Here is a 21,469-nt window from a genome sequence, read left to right as displayed (position 1 = left end):
ACTCTGCCCTTCATCCCTGGAGCAGCAGCATAAAGTGGCAAGGTTCTTCATATGACAGTCCCCTCTCTGGAAGTACACACCACCGCCTCCCCTTCCTGATGGCAGGAAAAGACGAGTCCACTTAAAGGATGACATTACCAAAAATGCTATTTAAAGGCAGGGAAAAGTACACAAACTGATTCCAATTTGGTGATCTGGTGAAAGAAGCAGCAAGCTCAAAGTACTTCAATCAAGTCTGAAGCTTATCTAAAAGTACAACTAGAGACATGCAACCTGCAGCAACACTGGCATATCTAAGTAAGGAAGAGCAGAAGGAAACTGGCATAAAGACAGAGGAGGAGTATGAGTAACTGAATCTCCATCAACTGTTATTTAGGATCTGAGTGTCTGATGGCTTTAATCATTAAAAAAAAAAAAAAAAAAAAAAAAAAAAGGTTATCTCCCTCCACACAAGCAAACAAGGTAAAAAGAGTAAGTGATCTTGCTGTAATAACCTCATAATACTTCTATCATGCTTTTTATCTTTAAAGCACTTTACAAACATTTACTAGTTGATCCTCACAAAACCCCTGTGAGGTAGGTAAGTATTATTATCACACCCCCCCCCCCCCCCCCGCTTTACAGATGAAAAAAAAAACAAAGGCAAAGAAAGTTAAATGACTTGCCCAAGGCAAGGGAAGAGTAAGGGCCAACGTAAAAATTCAGGAGTTCCAGGCTTCTGGTCCTGTGCTCAAAACCACTAGTTCAAACATCTTTTTAGAAAGGAGGTAAGAGATGGAAATAAAAGCCCATTAAGTTCAGAAGAAAAGGTAAGATTTAAAAGGTTACATCAGAAGGGGAAATGTACCACGAGGTATTTTTGTGAGCAAGTTTAAACTTCAGATTTTTCTTTTTTTTTTCCTCCTTTTTTTTAAAGGCAATCTGACAGAGTGGAACCCTGATAAGATCACATCTGCAAGGCAGGCACAGATGCGAGAGTGATCAAGTCTATTACTTATTACAGTACTGTGAACGTCAACAAAAATAAAATTGCTGCATGAAAACACTGAATACAGGCAGGATAATCTCTCAGTTTATGATATTACATCTAAGATAATGCCAAGGATAATGCAGGTACCATGGTACACCATGGACAAAGGAAAAAGTCAAGTCAAAGGGTCCCTATTAAGATGACAAAGAGGGCAGTGAGATCTATGTTTTTCTGAGGAGACTGCTCCTGGAAGCTCAGCAAGCTTCAAGGAACACACATAATTCACAATGACTGCATTTTAGAGATGTGAGGAAGTGAATCCTTTTTTATGACCATTATGATACTGCCTTATAGTAAAAAAAGGATAATTTCTTTTAAAGAAGGCCCTGTCTACACATCAGTGTACATTCCCTAAAATTTTGCACACTGCCAACATTAATTCTAAGTCACTGGCAGTAACACCAGACAACAAAGCACTGGTAGCTGCTGCTGTTGAAAAAACGCAGTCCTCATAGCCGTGCTTTGATCAGCACTAGAAAGTTAAGTACCACCTCCACCATCTTGTCCATAGCTGTGCTGTCACTGTATGAGCTGTGCCAGAAACAGCAGCAAAGAAAATTCTAGGGAGAAGAAAGCGTAGACATCAAGGACCAGCTGTGTTCCAGTTCTCCTGGAAGAGCGCAAGGACTGCTGTAATGGAAAACAAGGAGTAAATCCAAAAAAGACAGCGCCTGGGGCACTGTGTTTCCTGAGCTTGACACGGGCCAGAACACAGGAGGTGGTAGATCGTTTCCCAGGTAGAGCTGGCGTCCCACTCACCCTATTGGCCCTGGGTTAACACTGCACGGCTAGAATTCACAATCCTGCGCAAGGTTTAGAGCCGATTCAGTTTTGCGGTCAACACTGGTTTTCCAAATCTCTGCCCAGTTACCTATTGGCCAACTGCTGAAAAAGAGAGGTTCTTATCAACTCCTTTTTATTTCTAAGTCATCACCTCCCCACTTCCCCAAAAGATAATGGATATACCATGGACACAGAAACTCCTAAACAGTTTAGCAAAGCTATCTTTGTCCCCTACACCCCCTTTGCAGAATGCATAGTTTACAATTCACTTACAAAATAAAGAAGCAATGCTGACCACATATGGGACCTTTTTTTTGAAAAAAGAACAAACAACCTCTTCTTAAGTTCAGTATCAAAATTCACATTTGCATAATAATACATTTCAAGGCCATTAGAGAGGAATGAGAGCGAAGCAAAGAAAACTGCAGAGTCTCTCCTCTCTTTGTCTTCCTGAAGAGAGCTGAGGGATCCCACTTGAGTTTCTTTTCAGGGTGGGAATTACGAAGGGCTACAGCGACAGCTCTTGATCTTGTACACCTCATGTTTTGGGTGGGACGAAGAGGTGAATTATTAGAAAAAAAACAAATGGAAGGAGACACTGCAGATTCCCATGTTTAGCTACAAACAGCTTCGAAGAAACAAAAAATTACTTCAGATTTTTTTTCCTTTTAAACACTTCTACCTCACCATTTCAAAAACTCTTTTTTTTTCTTCTTGTGTAATACCCTGTTCATTTAAATGGCAACGTTAAGTGTGCTGGAAGTTGAAGGGTTGAAAAAAATAAATTTTCCTGTTTCTCTTATCAGGACACGGACAGAGAGGGTAAAAGTGTGCCTGCACCCACTATTTAACAGAAGCTACAAAACATCATCTTCTCTACATGTATAAATTTGTCTCAAACATCACTGTGTTTCAATTCTCCAGTGCTTACAAAAAATAAAGCCACACGCACTCACACTCATGCACACAAACATAAAGAGAAGCCACATAATACATATACAAACTCAACCTGCAACGGCAGACTAGCCTAAAACTATCAACAGCTTCTGTGCATCACGACATCCCTTCGCACCTCCCCACCCCGATCTCTACCACATATGAATACGTATTGTGCAGTGTAGAGACCAGCCCAAAGATGCTGCTTGTCAAAAGGGACCAGTGGGCTGCAATCTCCACGTCTGACCTCTTGAAAGAATAAATTGACCATTGTCTCCCCTCCAGCCCAGTGGTCTCCTCAATTAGACAATCACTATACTCACAAAGGCACATTCATAAATACCACATTTAACTTACTGCTTGTAAAAACATAGGAGGAAAACGTTAAGCGCTTAGACCCCAACCCATCCCTACTGACCCAGCAAGAAGTATCACAATAACGTATCACTTGGTGAGACCTTACTCTACCTTTAGAAGGTACATATTAAAGAAGTCTTCCAACACCTCTTTTTAAAATTTTTTTTTGCATAAATGAATGCTTTTTTTGTTTTTGGCTTACATATTTTGGAATACAGCACACTCACTATAAAGCTCTGTTGTAAGGCTACCCCCTAAAGTAAGGCTGTTCTACCTTGGCTTGCATTTTCACTTCATTTTGCTGCTTCTCCACACGTTCCCAAAACAAAACAAAAAAACCCACACAGCGCCTTATATAGAAAGGGTAAGCCACATCTGGCAGGGAGAGGGAGGGGAAAGAAAGCACATAATATCATAACCATGTCACTAAAATAGCTATTCTAACAAGCTGTGCAACCTGCTCTTACTGCTCAACAGTAAATGATGAAGAGAACGTTCACTTACGGTTGTGTTTCATCTGAAACAGGAGAAGCTTCCACTTTGTCTCAATTAAAAAAACCAAACAGGTTAAAAAAAAAAAAAAGAGGAAGTTAGTTCTGCAAATGCAACAACACACACTAATACCCAAGAGGAGGCATTTAGTGCTCAAGGAAACACTTCTTGCTAAGCACTGCCTCCTTGTATTGCGCATCCATGCAAACTTCTCCAGTCTCTTCTCTTCCCTCTGCCCACCACAGTCAAGAATGTTTGCTGCAAAAATACTTAATGCTGGCTGGCACAATGCATCCTTCCTCCCTTTTTTTTTTCTTTTCCCCTGGAGTGCTCTGTATTTATTTACAGAAAGGCTGTCAGAGTCAAGTCAAAAGAACTCCCTTTCTCACTACAAAGTTAACAGGAGCCCTAACACTGCTGAATGTCACCAGTCCCAACTGTCACACGTACAGGGCAAAAATGGCTCTTTGCAGAGGGCACTTGATTTGCTAGAAGCTTGCTTAGATAGCACAGGATTGTGGGAGACTTTTAGGGAAAAACCTTCCTGCATAGCTCGATGAAAAGCAACACGCACGCAAACCGTGGATGCAAACGGACACTGTCTGCTGCGTGCCACAGATGAAGCTGCATCTATCTTGGCCTGACAATAGTTTTAAAAATAGGCTCCAAACCATCAGGAGCCGTGGCGCTTTTTGTAGCACAGATGAAACCTTAAATCACTTTTCATATAAGGATTAGAAGCTATAGTTACTACATCACAAAGTTTAAAGTCTCACATAACACCACAAAATAGAGAGCTATATTTTAAACAGGACCCTGACTCATTTTAACAGCAATGTAGACAGACCCTTGAATTCTACTGTAGACAAAGCTCTGCTTGGCGAGTTGTTACAAAATGGACCTGTTTCCTATTATCTACTGCAGGGGAACTTTGGTAAAATTCAGCAACACTGGTATTTACAGTGATGGGACACTTACGCAAAACATTGTGAAGGACATGAACTAGCAAGGCTGCTAAAAATCTCCAGTTAGGCTCCTGTCATTTAGCCCAACCAAAAACTCTGCTCCAGCGTAATTTTTGCTTTGTGTCTTAGGTTTGGATGTGAATTCAGGACAACAGGGAAAACCGACTCTGTCTACATCAGGGAATTTTACATATTTCTCCCCATTACTGTTAACATCCTTCTGCCGCAGGTGGAAGCCTACTACTGGAGGTGAAGGAAGAGAGTTTGGGTTTTAGACATCTGTATTTTGATCACCACGGGAATGACTGATATGATCTAACTAACAGTATCAGTTCCTAACATTGCAAAACAGTAGAAAATAAACTACAGAACGGAAACGATATTTTGTGCAAAATCGATTTAGACAAACTAACAGATTCTGCATATGTTGTTTCAGACTCAGGACCAAAGTTGCACTTCAACAGCATTTGTTTGGTATTTTTTTTTTTTTTTAGGAATTCATTTCAACTTAGTTTTCTTGGCATTACTTTCCTGCCCACAAATACATGCATGCATATTTACAATTAAGAAAGCTGCTTCTGCTAGGGGAACCTTGCCTCTTTAGAGAGAAAAAACTACCTTTTACTCAATCAGGACTCATACCCTGAGATGCTAACCATCCACCACAAAACCAGCATTTCAACCCACTTGAGAAACCTGGATACTAAAGTCACATGATTTACAGTGTATGTGATATATGCAACACAGATACTTGCTGCACTGGAAATACAACAGGTCCTCATCTGCTACCTCGGCCCTGATCCAGCTAAGGCTTACTTACACAAAGAGCCCTTATCCGAGCAGTACTCACTCATTTAAGGTCAGTGGGACTAATTAACATGAGAATCACTCCTGATTTCCTGCACCAGATTTGGCCAAATTTGGGTATCTCAGATACACAAACAGTACTCCTCTTAAAGTCAACAGGAAAACAATAGGCACAAACAAAATTAGAAGCCTAACAGGTATATGTAATAAAGAATGAAGCAAAAAAACCAACCGACCAAAAAACCCCCCACCCCTATAGTACTGTTTGGATGTACTACTAAGACACAGTGGAAGATGTGGCAGCATTTTTAAGAAGAAAGAATAGGGGAAAAGTTTTAAGGAATAAATGTTTAGAAATCTCATGGCCAAAAAAAAAAAAAAAAAAAACCAGGCCAACTTAATATAAAGGTTCAATTGTTATTTAATCTTTGAGGTCGTTATCCCAGCCGCTTTGTTGAAAACATCCTGTTTATATTGCAGAGGAAAAACACACTTGGCTTAATATTCTTGCTCATTACACAAGCCACTTAACATGAATCAAAATAAAAAACTTGTAAGAAAAACCTGACACCCTGTGATTGGAAGAAAACCCCAAACCAACGAAAAAAACCACTCTCAAGACTGCTGGGCAAGTGTCCAGGTAAAAGCGTAAAAACACTGGGAAAAGATGGCAAGTCTTCCAAAATACATGGTACTAAAACTGCTTTCCAAAGTAAATGTCAGAGGTCTCAACACAGGTTTCTGAGCTGTACTCCCCCCCCCCTTTTTTTTTGTTTGCTAGACTTTGTTGTCACTGCTAAAATGAAATACTCAAATGGAGCAAAGAATTATCAAACCCATTAAAAAATTCTCAACTTGATACACACTGCAGAGTGGGGTAAGCAAAGTGGCTGGTAACAAATGGACACTGCTAACATGTTTGTTTGTTTGTTTTTTACGGATTAAGCACTGAAGGATTCAACACCAGGAAAAAACCAGGAATGCTGAAACCACCTGTAAAGTATGTATATGTTTAAATTGTATAACCTGGAGAACTAAAACCAAGAACAAAATGATAAAAGAGTTCTGTTTGTCACTTGAGAAAGTAAAAAGTGTTTTTCAGTGAAAGATGTCACATTTGATTTTTCTCGGGAAAGAGATGCCCATAGTCTATTCCAAGCTTTGCTTTCCGCAGCCTCTCTTCCCTACCTTCTTTGTCAATATGTTTACACAAGATGCTACCACTGATTCCCTCCCTGGAACAGTTTTGTAAAGCCCCAGAAGTACCCTAACATCAATTTCCGCTGACTTTTCACGACTGTGAGCTCAAATGGCAGCAGAGTATTTACAACATTACGCGATGGTTGTCCCTGGAAGATGAGTCTGGTTAGCGCAGTGCTCAGAAATTGCTTGCAATCGTTAGGAGTGCCATGACTAAGCCATACCAGCAACATCATCATTAGCTACGTGTGATTTGGAGAGGAACAGAACTGTCAATGGCAGTTGGAAAGTAGTAAGATTAATGCCACTTTAACAATTTAGGAAAACTATCACCGAGGAGACAGTCACTAACATTTGCAGGCCTGCACGTGTAGAGAAAGGAGGAGTAGACTGTTGCACTGCTGTAGTACAACAGGTTTGGACCCAGCAGACTGCTGATGCTCCAGACCGCCGACCCTTCAGCAGTCAGGCACAACCCGCTTCCAAGTGACTGTCAAGTTCCTGGGCTCTTTTTGACTACATTCTACGATTTCCTCTCTTTTAGGACACTGCCGATTTGATAAAACACAGCCTCTGGCAAAGCACTCAGAAATTCCCTCTGTAAAATAAAAAAATAAAATCCCAAACTCCCTAAATAAACCCTCCTTCTACTGGCCCATGAAAAGATTTTTTTTTTCCCTAAAGCTCATTGTTATTATTATTGATGCATTATTTTCAACACACACGTATACACTCAGATGTACACGCAGCGCAACATGAAAACACTGGGCAACTGATATGAAAAGGACAGGAATTTGGCATCTGATTTTTTTTTTCTTTAGATAATAAAAAGTTATCTCAACTATTGTTATGTAACTCATTGCACGTTACGCAGCATGCTCTTTTTCCTTAAGAACAGGTACATCTATTTCCATGAAGCAGCTGTACTGCCTCTCTTTGCCTCCTCCTCCCTCCCTTCCCCCACCGTAGGGCATGTGGGTGCATGTAAAAAGGCACTAGCGCGGTTTTTGTGGTTTGAGCCTAGCCATTTCGGGCAGAGTAAGCCCCTGACCCTTAGAGCTGGGAGACAGTAGTTGGCCGTCCCAACACTGAACTCTGAAGTTCAAGACTGTAAGCCCTGACAGCCAGCAGCAATAGGGTGAACAGAAGAGTTTAACAGATATTTTCCTCATATAAAGTAGAACAGAAAGACTGGGAGGTGGGGTGGGTGAAGAAAAGCAAGCAGCAAATCTCCAAGTGGGGAATAAATTGACCGAAGAGCTGAAAACAGGAAAGTTGATTTCTAATGTACATTTTACTGGAGTTTTTCCATATTCTCTCCTTTTTCTGTACTGAAAAAGGCAGGATAATAAACCTGCTTCATTATTGGGTATTCTGTCAGCACTGGTTTTCTTTAGCACTACTTAGAAGTAGTTTAAAGAAGCACCATCATTTATTTCCTGCTAGTCCTCCTAACTGAGGACTCTTTCAGTTAAACTATACTGCATTTTAATTAGGTTTATAGTTTCACTTTGCTTTTAAAAAGGTGCTTGGAAGAATATTTACGTTTCATTTCAATCGAGAGGGAACAAAGTGATTTCCATTCACACACTTCTCTTCTCCATGCAACTGCACACATGTCTGCATGAGTAACAAAGCACTATAAATGATAACCCCTCTTCTCCCACAACTTGTTCAACATTACAATGAATTTGTTGCTGATATTGATAAGTTTTCTTACTGTATTTTAATTTATACAGTCTTTATAATTCTTGATCCCCCGCTTGACAGTAACATTTGGAGATTTTTTCTTTTTTTCTTTTTCTTTTTATTTTTTTTTTAGCATTTTTATTTTAAAGTAAAAACTTTCAAACATTTTGAAGATTCAGGAACTTGTAAAAGTTTATCAACAAGAAACAGCCATCTATCTAGGATAAGATAAGGTTAAATAAACCATCTTCAAAAAACTGGCTTCCTACCCTAGAATTCCTGAGAATGCTTGCAAATTTAAAGCAGGAAAATAAAATGTTAAAATAAAAACAAAAACACTGTTAAATGCTCCCAGAGTTAGTCTTCATCTAAAATATATATATGCACTTTTTGGTCTTTTTTTTGTACGTTTCAACTTTTTTCCCTTTAAGCTTACAATGGAAGAACAATTTAGCTTTTCTTTTTAAATATTTCAAATCCCTCATTATGTCTTGTAAACAAGAGGGGCTCTAGCACCCGGCTTTCACCGTAGTATCGCAATGAACTCAACTAGCCCAAAGTGCAGGAAAAGGGACCTCAGGGCAGGTTGGGAGAGAGAAGTGAGGGTGGAACACAGCAATGAACCAGCACGTATAGCAATTCATGTGACGGAACAGATACTGCCTTACTCGGGCCAAAGGTGCTTCACTAGGAAGTACTGCTGGCACAGGACTTTGAAGAACCTGCTCTGCGTGTCCGAGCGCAGCTGGTCTTCGAGCAGAGACTAGCAGAAACAAAGCTTTATGGATGTGTGCACGCGAGGGGCACTAGCTAGCAGGAGCTGGAAGAGAGCATTTTGTTTCTTTGTGCACGGTGGGATGGATGAAGGAGGAGACATGATAGAAAAGTATATTCAGAAGGGGCCAGAGTATGCTGCACACTCCAGTTAACTAAACAAATACAAACCTACTCGTACTTTTTGTCACATAACACTTTGCATACAAATCTACAGGCATGTGTATATGCAGCATTTCCCTCAGTCAGTCTTCCTTGTGACATTGGGTTTACATAGAAAGGGTGAATTAAAAAAAGCCACGCAACTCCCTAGCCCTTCCCTCCCACCCCCAGCACACACACACACGCATGCCCCTACATTACTTGAATCTGCTTTTGCTTCTCCCCACCCAACCCATGGTTAGAGTTAAATCTATTAGACATTGTCATATCCTTCAATGAAAATGCTGAAGAGACAAGACTCCCCTATCCTCCCCCCCCCAGGTAATAAAGCCCGAGCACTGCTCCCGCTGAGGGCTGGAATGAACAGGTATGTGCTGGTACAGAATGTCGGCACTTTATAGACAGTGTAACAGCTAGACAACACCACATGGAAGTCCTAGCACTTATGGAAAAAGTACCGGCATCTCTCTTCCCTCTTCTCCCGGCCCCACCCCCCCAAAAGACTTCCCGCTTCGTGTCAAGGGATGTTCCTTCAGGTCTGCTACAACTCTTTTCACAACAACAGGTCTTAAAAGTTTTGTTCCCAGCGCACACATGCACACACACACTGGCTATCACTGTGGATTTTAGGTCACCCCTATCCTGCCCAGATTACTACTACACTGATGCTAAAAAAACCCCAAACCTTTCCTTAAATACAGAAATTAAAAAGCAACAGTACAGAGAAAGTAAAAACAAAAAAACAAAAAGGTGCAATACTTTAAAAAAAAAAAAAAGTCTTTGCTAGTTATATACCTCCCTAAGCAAAACCACGTACACAGGAAAAAACACAACACAGAAACAAAAGGAAACGTTTGAAGTACACACTGGTTTAAGAACATTCGTAAGTAAACGTTTCTGTCAGTGATGGTCTGGCACTGTAATACACCAAGGCCTGGCACAGGTAACGCTCACCATGAAGGACGCAGAAAGGAGTTCACTGCATGTGCTTTCAGGAGATGAGGCAGGCCGGCCAGCAATTTGCTGACACGATTTCGCTTTTTGTCAGTTTTAATACAAGCAGTAAATCAATCAAAAGGCTAATTTGGTTGGGCTGGACTTTCAAGCTTTTGATGGATTCTTCAAGAATAAGTATGGGTGCCCGTTTAGGTTTGGGGGAGAAAGGAAACACTCGTTTTTTAAAAAGGTACTGAAGCTTGCGAGAGACTGAATAAGAACATTTGTCTTAGTCGCACAAAAAATGGCAATGTCTTCTTTCCTCCTCTTTTCCCCTCATTGGAAGAAAAAAAATGGCTTGCATTATATAACAAACATTCTAGGGTTCACTCAGTACAAAACCCCCACATGCAGACATAAATAAATAAATACACTGCTACTCAAAAGACAACATTGGCTCCCCTCTCACCAAATCCTTTGGATATGGCAGTGTTCTGCTCTACCACAGGGTTAGAACAAGGGCTAGGAAGCAACTACCCACTCAATATGATCTGCAGACTTGAGATAGCACCCTGCTAAAATGAATTTAAAAAAACCTACTGACAAATTTTAATCCAGCCCAACTGGATTCTGCTTCAGCCACAGGGACTCCACCATGCCTGTCTTGTTTTCAGAATCAAGACATGCAGATGGCCAGCCAGCCCGTAGACCATCAGCAATGCAGCGTTTCAAGATTATATATAGAGAGAAAAAAATGCACACACACGAACATGTGCACACACACTCACACAGAAACAAGCACACGTGGGCAGTTACATGTGCCAGAACACACTGGTACTTATCAACCAGCCAATCACAAAGTGTTGGTTTTTTTGTTTTGTTTTGTTGGGTTTTTTTTCTGTTTTGTTTTTTTTTGTGGGTTTTTTATTTTTTAAATTTTTTTTTAGTTATTTTTTTGTTTTTAAAGTGAGGCTCCGTCAAGTCTTCCCCTCCCCCCCAACCCCTTTTTTCATTTGAACCCCTCCCCTACCCCAGCCCAACATGGTAGACCTAAGGACGGAAACACACCCAGTGCAAACAAAGTTAAAAAGCTATTTTTTCAGTATATATGTTTCTTAGCAACAACTTCCGTATAACATGAAAAAGTGAAAAACTAGAAACTAATTTTTTTAATTTTTTGTGTTTAAATTTAAATGGTATGTGTACTTGCTTCACATTGTCTTTCTAAGTTGGCGTTCATGATTCAAGTATTTCAAGAGTGATATGTTCTCTTTTTGGATTCATATTCCAAACGAAAAAACTGAAGTTATATAAGGGAGGCAACTATGTGCTCAGACAGTCTGTCAATGACCCACCTTTTTTTCTCTCTCCCGTTTTCTTTTTTCCTTTTATAAATGTATTTATTGCAAGTTGAAAAAAACAAAAAGGTCAAGTTAGTGCTGCTGCTGTTCCAAAAAAGGTCACGAGGTCAGAGTTGAAAGTTCTAAGTTCAGATTGAATCCGACCCTCCTCCCAGAAGGTCTCCAGGTAGTAAGGGAGCAGGGCTGCCCATTCTGTGTGGATCCTCTACGCTCGGGACCCCCCACAAGCTTGAAGAATAGTTTGGGGGCCCCCACAACGAAGCGCCAGTGAGATCACCCCCACTGCTGCTGCCGCCGCCACCACTGCTCCACTGCCCAAGCCCTGTTGACCCACCAAAGAGATTCAAAGCAGGTCCAACTGGGTCTGTCTGGTTCTGTCCCGTCTCCAGGGATTGCCAGCCTGCTGTGGGTGCACTTGGGGTTGCTGCAGGTGTAGGGGGCTGAGCTTGTGCCAGAAAGCGACTAACCTCTTCATCTGTGGCAAACTCAGCCAGGATGGTAGTGTTTCCCAACACACACCTAGAAGACAAGAGATACGGAAGGAAAAAAAATTGTAATTAGAGCCAGAAGTTAAGGGCAAGGATTTCAGAAGGCATGGAAACAACACTCTTAGGTGCCCAAACCAAAGGAGCTTGCCACAATTGAGTGAGCACAGAAAACTTTAGCTGTTCTCAACAGTGAAACTGACTCAAAACACAAGAACTTCCATTTTATAAGGGGAAAAAAAAACCCCAAACCAACCAACCAAACCCCTCCTCCCAACATCCAGTTGTTATGCCTGCAACAAAACCTTTCTAAGTTTAGACTAAGGTCCTGAACATTAACACCAAGAGCAATAAAAGTGCCTTTACAGGGTAGCTAAAACGGTAAATGCACATATGCCACCATTCAAACAAAACAGAGGAAGAACAGGGTAACAGCCTGTGAAATTCAGGATAAAATTAGTATAGTTCAAAAGTTTTCACTCAGTTCTAAGGGCTTACACCATGCCAACCCCCCCAAGATTTTTGTCTCAAAACCTCTCACATCTTCAAAACATACCAGAGCCACAGTCAGTTCTAAAAAGCTTAAGAACAGGAAACCTAAGATCTGCAGCTTTTCAAGTAAGCTATTTCAGGTGTATCTCAAAACTATAGCAGATTCCTACACATTTGGGTTACGCATATAAGAATGATTTTCATCGGAAACAATTCACAAGCTTTTATAAAATGGCCAAAATTGTACAGTAAAGGTGCATACTGGTCACAGTTCCATCCCATTTGCACGTTCTTAGTTCTGTATGTGCCAGTTTGTGCCAGCAATTAAAGTAACACAAACAGAAGGAGGCATCTTTGTTTCTCTTCCTCCTCTGCCGGTGAACGAAAGATTCCCTTCCAACCGTGACACTTGAAATGAGTCTCCAAAGCACAGCACCAGACAGGTGTTCTGTGTTCATGACTAACGTAGTAACAGAACGGACACAGGGATTGCTTACATGTGCAGTGCAGTCTGGGCCTTGGCCGCCTCTTGTTTGGTGTTGTATCGGATAAGGGCGGTGCCCTGGGTCAGGTTCAGATGGAATGTCAGCAGTGGGCCATGCTGCATGCAGATCGTCCTCAAGGTTGACCCATCGATCTGAGGAAGAACAGCCAGGATAAAACAGATGTTTCTAACTATTTCTCCAATCCTAACTTTGTCTCAGTAATTAAAAGATAATCTGCTCTCGGAAAGAAAAACAGGTGAAAGCAGTGGGAAGCAAGCAAAGGTGACGGAATTTAATTTTCAAACAGAATCGGTATGCCTTGACCTCTCACAATTACAATGACTTTGCTTTACGGAATAATCTGACTTATCCTTCTTGCTCACTTGTAGCTTGAGTCCAGTTTTCCCCACCTCATTGCGTTTCTTATGTTGTCACTATCCTTACGTTGGCAGGTTTTCCAGTAATTATATACAACTTGTACTTCACCATCTTCAGCCGTCAGGATTTGTACCAAGGGAGCCAGAATCTCCTAGTCTCCAGCACTCTGATTTCAGTAGAATTTAGATCAACCAGTATTTAAAAGTTCGTTGCAAAACTGGAAATATCACCTGTACAATGAGGGTTTTTTTTAAATTTATTTTGGTGCTTTTTTGTCTTTGTGGTTTATGAAACAGTAAGCCACAGAAACAGTCAGTGATCTTTCTGCCAAACCCAGCAATGCTCATTCCTCCTCAACTAATGTTTTCACAGCAGTTGTTGCCTACATTCCTTCTGCAGCAGTAACAGCTTGTTACTCACCTCCAGCAACTGCTGTTCTCCAAGGTGTTCTGCACAGACAGATTCCATTCCTGGTATGCCACAGGAACATGCACACACGAATGGGATCCATATGTGCAGATACTTAAGGAAGTGCTACTTACTTCCTTCTTCCTTTCCCCCCTATTATATAATATAACCTCAAATGAGGGAAAAGGAAGTTGTGTGTGGGTACAAATATGGACAAAGTTAAAAGAGAGAAACTTGAAATGAAGACACTGTCCCTGAATCCACCTTAACCTTTACACTTCCTTCTCACTAGTAAGATAAATAAGTAATAAGTAATAAATAGAAGATTTGTTATGGAAGAGACAATTACAATCTGCCTCTTTCTGTTTTCTATTAACTTAAATGCCTCCAAAATATATTCTTCTTCCTTTAAATGACTCCTAAAGCAGTATTAAACTACCTTAACAAAAGGAAGGCTTAAAACTGTGCCTCTTCATCACACCACTGCTGTTTCCTTCACCTCAAGGAAAAGTCTCTTCTGTGAAAGGAGCACAGTTCACGCCATTTTGGGTGATCTGAAGGAGACCTTAGTTCTTCCTTTCACATTGATGTTTTCTCAGACTGTAGTAAAAGTATGGTAAATTATCCTGCTGAACAGGGGACTCTCTGTCTAGACCTCAGGGCGCTGCTGATAATCACACAGGCTTTTCCTAAGCCTTGAATACAGACTAATTGGGATTGCTGAAACCAGGATCTCCACAGAATTCATTTTGAATGGAAGTAAGCTCTGAGAATACTTGCAGGAATAACCTAACGAGCCTGTTTTTGGCAGGAGTGCTGGAAACATTCTGTGGTTTCACTATGGAAACACCAAAGTGAAAACTGGCAGTTACACCAGCTTTCTTACTGACAACATCCCAAAGAACAGCCTCTTTAACAGCTATAAACCATTCCACATTATGGTCATGCCACTTATCCTCACTTCTAAGAAAAACCTTTCTGTTCCAGTAATTTTTTTGAAACTCTAGGTAATGAAAGGTTATGACAGTCATGTAGCAAAAACTGAGCACCTTAAAAGTTAGCTGAAGAGATTACCATAGAAAAACCAATCAGACTGCAGCCCAATTTAGTAGAAACACATCTTACGTATGCTGACCAATCTGATTGTTAGATTTTATTCAAAGAGAAACAACCGAAGAATCCACAAATCTGTATATTGTTAAAGCAAACGATTTCCCAGAGACAACAACAGAAAATACCTGTGGAGTGAGATTGTGAAGAACCAACCAGTAGCTAGGACGAACTGAGCCACCATCACTCCAAGTAGATGCTGCAAATTAGAAGACAGAGCAATCAAGACAGATCTGATACAAAGAAAACCATTTTTCTTTACAGTCAGGTCTTCCAATCTCAGACAAATTCAGCATTATCAGCCCTGCTAACACATGAAAGCCTAATCTTCGTCCTGAAAACAAACACACATCTTGCATCGCATCTCACAGCGAGTCACCTTTTACTAGAGTTTATCTTCAAGGAGTTTCCCACCCACCGAAAGCATCTAGTCTTGAAAGGCCCCATGCAGTAGATATTCTGTCCTGGCAGCTCTCGGCCCTCTTCACTCATTCCCTGCAGCAGGACCTGGGATTCCACTCCCAGCCCCCACCCCGACTACCGACAGCAAATTTCCCTTTCAAGAAGGAACTTTTTTTTTCCTTTTACCAGACAACTGCAACTTTCTTTCCTCCAAACCATTAGTGCTGTAAAACGTACACTCCTCAGGTCTGATCAATGGTGCTATCAGTTGATTCTTCTCACCAGAGGCAAGCCGTGAGTCCTGTGCCCCCCAGCCCCTGACCGATCGGGGTGCTGTGCTGTTCCATGGAGATGATGGTTTGGGGTTGGTCAGGCCAGGAGGCGGGCGGGGCAGCCCTGTAGTGTTCCTTGAGGAAATATGGTTTTTCCACATCTTGTTGGAGAGATGAGTGGGATTGTGTCCTATGGGATCTGGGGACCATGTTGATTTGTAATCACTGAATTTTGCTAGAAGATTAAATAAATTGTACGTATTAGAGAAACTTAGGAGATTCAACTAGCCTTTAACTGTACTATCACTGTAAACCCTCGGACCGCATTTATATTGGAGACAACCACAAAGCACAGAACCATACAAGAGTTAACTTACCATACCGAAAAAAAGCCATGCTACAAGTAAGTTAACTAATTTTTGCTTATTTTATATACGCTGACAAAAAAAAAAATCCCTAGATCATTTATGATAATGTAACCAGTCTCAATATGTTCAATCATTAATAAGACGAACAGCAACTATTACGTCCACACTACATTTCATTTGAGAATCTGAGAATTTCTTACAAGGTTGGGCACTACTGACCTTTAATGAAACTGAACCTTCGTCAGGCCAAAAACTTGCAGAGAACTGAAATGAATATTTACCACTCTTGGTCTACTAAGCTAATGCTACCTCCTAAAGACGTCTTCCTGTAAGGTCAAAGCTTTCTCATAAATCACAAACTTCATACAGAGCTGATATGACAGTAACACAAAGAAGGCCATTGAGCTGTGTGACAACTGCACTTTTAAATCCTGACAGTGCACATTCATTTTTTTATTAGAAACCATTACCAAATGCCTGGTAGGAGAAGTTAAGGTCAACAGTGGATATCCCTAACATTTCAAGAACCCTTTATATAGAAGTCCACTGAAAGATAAAAATTAACACACTCCCCAAAACATCACTACAGGTCATGAATATTTGGGAGCTCTTTGTAAACCAATTTTCCTTAAGGCGGCAGACCACAAATTCTCCCACACCTTCTGACACCAAGGGACATTTATCACCCAGCAAAAAATCCAAACCAAAAGTCAAAATTGCTCGAGTAATTTTTTTTTCCTTGTTCTGTAATGAGAACCAGCAAACACAGACAAGGCAATCTGAGAGGAAAAGGCACTTGTATCATGAATTAGCTTAATCGTTAATTATCTTAATCAGAACTCTGGTGCGTGTGTGTGCAAATACATGTATTAAGCTCTATTCACTAACAAACGGTAGTAAATTACTTACTTGAAACAAACGGTAAAAATCCAGGTTTACAATATGCCAGGGTGTCGGAAAATAATACATTTGGGAATCAAGACCATAAAGCTTTCAGCAAGTAAAAGCGTGCTTCATTTTACAGCTGGATCACTGTTATTTCCACAACAGAGTAACTGTCAATAGCAAGCAGGTTTCAAGCACTAGCCTATGAAATTATACGAAAGTGCTTAAAACCCAGCTTTCGCTAGACCCAGTTTGTTTTACAGACACACGAATTCTAAATCCCTAATTCAGATGACCTGCTTTCTGGCTGTACAATGCTGGTGTGTAGTTTAACAAGACGAGCAGAAGATGGTATGTGTGCCAGGCAGTAGTCTAGTTTCCTCAATTCAACTATGACTTCAATCATTTTTTATCTCTTGGGTCTTTCTTATGTGCTAGAGAAAAAAAATCAGCAGAGGTAAGAAGCTGATACATGCCACTCCTTTCCCCAGGCTATGAAAGAAATCTTTCATGTCACTGGAATGCTGCACAAACTGGCAGCAGGAACACTGTTTTTCTCGAGGGCTAAATAGGGTTTTCAACACATTTTGTGAAGATGCTGAGATAACATATGAACACAGCTTTTATTCAGTAAGATGCAAAAACCATAAAGTTTGGGCCAGATGCAGCTCTCAGCTATGTTCGTCACTTCTGCTATTTAAACACAATTCTTCAGTTTTAAGTAGTTGTCAAGACAATGATGTCTCGAGAGAAAACTCTGGCATTTGTAAGAAGTTCAAAATCCAAATGGTTTGTCTGGAGCAAGTATTTCCAGCATCCTACTCAGAAGTGTGTGCAGAAACCATTTTTCACAAGAAAGGTTTGGAGACCTTCTTACCAAGGGTCTGAGGCAGATATCTGAATTACTATTTACAGGCCAACCATTAAAAGCCAGAGGACGAAGAGCCCCCCCTCTCTCTCCCGGTTTCAGGGAATGATGAGTGCTATAAAAGGCAAGGCAAAAACATTCCCTTCACAGCACTCCAATATTCCGAATTTAAGATGAGTAAAATCACTCACCTTAATTACTCTAATTCCTTAACTCATACATACAGGAGCAGGTATGTTTAAAAAATTATGACAGCCCCCCAACCCCTTACATGTATCAACAGATTGTGCATGTGGGGTTTTTTTTTCCCCCTTTTGCATCTGCTGCTCACTGCTACCCTGTTCTTTAACTTGCCTAACTAAGAATTTTGTATTGGGGGTGGGAGGAAGGGCAGAGGATCTTAGTCTAGGTTTTAAAGCAACTAGAACAGTATTTTATCTTCAGGAGGAAAAGTACCTGATCAGCCACTCAAATTTTTAGTTCCTCATAAATTACTGAAAGGCTAAATATTCAAAGTGGAACAAGAATGAGGAACTAGTGATTAAGCAGAAAATGCTTTGTCCAGGTAAGTTTTGGAGCCCACATACCTGAAGTGCTATGAACGTTGGTGAAGGAATTGTCAGAGGCACTGTAGGGCCAGGCACCAGGTGAAGGCAGCGAGGTGTTGAGGGAAGAATTAGACCCTATCAAAGGGAAAAGGAGAGAAAAAGAGTAGGCCAATTTCACAGAGTTTCTGTAATACTGTTGAACCTCAAGAGAGCCACAATTTGTACCAATGCCAAGCTTTCACATGATACACAGCCACGGTGCAAAGACAATTAGGCTTCCTTCTTAGTCAAATACAATAGACTGTTACCCTGTTATGACAGGAACATCAGAACAACTTAAATAACCACATACCAGTTGTTCACTGTTTTACCTGTGGTGTTGTCCCGCAGAAGTTGGTGGTCAGTATCTACAATGGGAGATGTGGCTGTCCCCCCCAGCACACTTCCAGGGGTCACATAGGGGTCAGATTCAGGGTCAATGTTTTGTATACCTTTCCATGGCACTCCTGGTTGGAACTCTGGGACAGGGGGGAAAAAGGAATTAGTTGCAAACAGGGAAACGCCATTTACTGGAAGTTAATTGCTGAAGATATTTTAGAAGGGTAAATTGTCTTCTACACTGTTCCTCAGAAAAAAAATAACCAGACTTCTCAATTAAAATCTATTTCACATTTCCTCCCATGGCACTACCTCTAGTGTCCGAATACAACTACACTACAAAAAAGTGGAGCAAGTGCATACGGTATTCCTTTGACTATTCCTGTTTTACTACATTGAGTTGAGGCTTCAATAGTTTGACCCTTCCTTAATAGATTATGTATTTTTTAAGATATATAAGATTAGATTATATATTATAAGATTAGATTCGGCGCGCACACATACTTTGTGCGTGTGCAGAAGCCCTTCTCAAGGAAAGGCTACCTACCGTAGGAGTTTGTAAACACAACATTTGACACTTTACACTGCAGGTACACACATACTTTATACATTAGCTATCAATATTGAGGTAATGCTAAGGTGAGATGCCTTGTGGTAAAAGCAATGTATATGCTCATCGACATTCTTCATGCTTCACAATGAGATGGAATATACTTATCGTGCTTTAGTTTCCTTTCAACTATAGCTCCAGGCATGCCAGATTTTTAAAACAAGAGGATGAATTATATAAGGTATGAACATACAGAAACTCCAGTTACTATAAGAAAGATCAGTAACTTGGTTCTTTCTCTGAGCAGATGTTCAATGAATAAAGTGCTGTGGTCAATTTTGGAAGCAGCGATAAGAAAGTAAAACTGCCAAACACAAAACCAAGAAGCTTCAGATACTATGTGACAATTTGGATAAGTGTGAAAAGAGTGCGAAGGTACCAGATTCATCCGTTGCAGATACAAGTCCAGGATGTGGAATGATACCTTTATTCCCAACCTGAAGTTTCGAAATAATTGACAGAATATTTGAGTGTAATTAAAAAACCTTGATTAAAAGTGGGATCCAGGATGTGCTCTCTGGAATGAAACAATGTAAGGTGAATCTGGCATGGAAGGGTTCATTTCAGTCACCTTTGTAATGAAGCAGTATAGTCAAGACTATGACTTTCACACACAAATATAGAAGAAAATGTGATATTACTGGTTCAAACAATTGGCACAGCAAGGGCAGTATTAGATTGTGATAATGCATTGGCAGGAGAATCTCAGAGAAGATAGAAGAAATGCCCCACTGGGTCAGAACCGTGGTCCATCTAGCCCAGTATTCTGCTAACAGTGGTTGGAGGGATACCATTTAGGGACAGAACACAAACCTCGCCACTATCTGTAAGCTACTGCCCTCACACTCTCCCAGCATCCATAGTCCTTCTATTTAGGAAGTCAGAAATACCCTCTATCTGCTAGCACCTGCTTGTGAAACTGTTTTTCCATCGGTTTATCCAACCAGTTTCAACTGGCTAGTACTACCCGTCTCCATAAGCTCTAAAAGCAACGCACTGCAGAAGTTCACCACTCCCAATGGGAAAACAAACAAACAAAACACTAAAAACAAACCAAACCAAAAAACTCTCATCTATTTAAAATTTATATCTTCTTAAGTCCAGCATTTGCACCATGGTTCTAGTGTTGCAAGATTCGCAGAATTACAATTCTGCATTTATCTTGTTCACTGCCTTCATAATTTTGCAGACCTCAGTCACATCTCCCAATCTGTAGTAACTCAACAAAATAATCTAGGATACCAGGTATCAACGTTTCTAACAGTATGAGCAATCAGCACTGCATCAAGGAAGGAATCTGCTCTGCTACTGCCAAAATGCTGCAATCCTCTGACAATAGGACCACCTTATGCTTAAGGAACAAGCAATGCAGCTCTTGGGTCTAGTCAAAAGATCTCTGTTCAGAGATAAAGAACCCATAAGCACAGATTAGGACCTGGAAATTAGACTTCTTTGAAAAAGTCCAAGTCTTGTCTTTGTAAAGATTTCTGAGAATTGGTCAGACTGAAAATTAAGTGCATAGTATGCTCCATCGAAAAGTTAAGGAATATTCAAACAAGGCTCCAAAGATCAGGTGTATTGTATGCAAACACATTCACTCATCGAGATAATCCTGGTCTGGAGAAGAGTTTTCCTTGAACTTCAGCATACTGACAAATTTCCAAACTATACTTTGGGATTGACAGTTACTCTCATGCACATTCACCAACTTTCCCTACAGATATGCTATTTTATTTCTAGATAGTAAAGAAAACATGAAGTGCATTTTTCCACTGATATTTGAAAGGTCCTCCCAAAAAGTTCAAACATAAGATTATTAGGAAAACCATGACAGACACATCCAGGCCAGTTTGCCTGGAGTATATGACTGAACTGCTCTTGAATGGGAAAATTACAGTCTAGTATTACCTAGGTATGCAAGTCTGTGTGACATAACCAAAAGATACAGTTCTCACCAATGCAGCAAAACTTGCTCTCACCTCCAGCTGTGATATCAGTTTGACTGGGCACCACTTCATTTATCTTTGTGCTGAACAATACTGCTCTCTTGAACGGCAGAATTTCTGCAGCAGATGGCATTTAGGAGGAAAACGCGAAAGGTGTAGTCAGGGTGAATGCTGAGTGACCACTGTATTCATTCAAAGGAAAAATGCACCTATTTCAAGAGGTCTTCTCTTGTAAACTCATTTTCGTTAGCAACTTATTTTCCAACACTAGGAAGAAAAATTGTATCTCCACGCCAGGAACTGACAGTGGGCCTCATCTACAAGCTTGCAGAGAAAAAGGAC

At 40.6% G+C, this 21,469-nt stretch overlaps 1 protein-coding gene across 26 annotated transcripts in view; it reads right to left on the bottom strand.

The window, feature by feature from the left end:
- Window positions 1-883: 883 nt before the first annotated feature.
- TNRC6B (trinucleotide repeat containing adaptor 6B) overlaps window positions 884-21,469 on the bottom strand; it is a 146,877-nt gene continuing 126,291 nt past the window's right edge. For 18 of the 26 annotated variants that reach the window (XM_052790756.1, XM_052790770.1, XM_052790778.1 and 15 more), the window contains 7 exons: window positions 21,161-21,244; window positions 18,565-18,711; window positions 18,233-18,328; window positions 15,439-15,759; window positions 14,979-15,049; window positions 12,967-13,106; window positions 884-12,011 (listed from right to left, as the gene is read on the bottom strand). In XM_052790756.1, the coding sequence (XP_052646716.1) occupies window positions 11,621-12,011; window positions 12,967-13,106; window positions 14,979-15,049; window positions 15,439-15,759; window positions 18,233-18,328; window positions 18,565-18,711; window positions 21,161-21,244 (1,250 nt within the window). In that variant the 3' untranslated portion in view covers window positions 884-11,620. The remainder of the gene's footprint in view (window positions 12,012-12,966; window positions 13,107-14,978; window positions 15,050-15,438; window positions 15,760-18,232; window positions 18,329-18,564; window positions 18,712-21,160; window positions 21,245-21,469) is intronic. The other 8 variants (XM_052790772.1, XM_052790780.1, XM_052790782.1 and 5 more) reach the window with 4 other exon arrangements.

The sequence above is a fragment of the Harpia harpyja genome, chromosome 6 (assembly GCF_026419915.1).
Source record: "Harpia harpyja isolate bHarHar1 chromosome 6, bHarHar1 primary haplotype, whole genome shotgun sequence".
Taxonomy (NCBI): Eukaryota; Metazoa; Chordata; class Aves; order Accipitriformes; family Accipitridae; genus Harpia; species Harpia harpyja.
The sequence above is the reverse complement of the archived record's forward strand: the minus strand, read 5'-3'. Positions and strand labels throughout refer to the sequence as shown.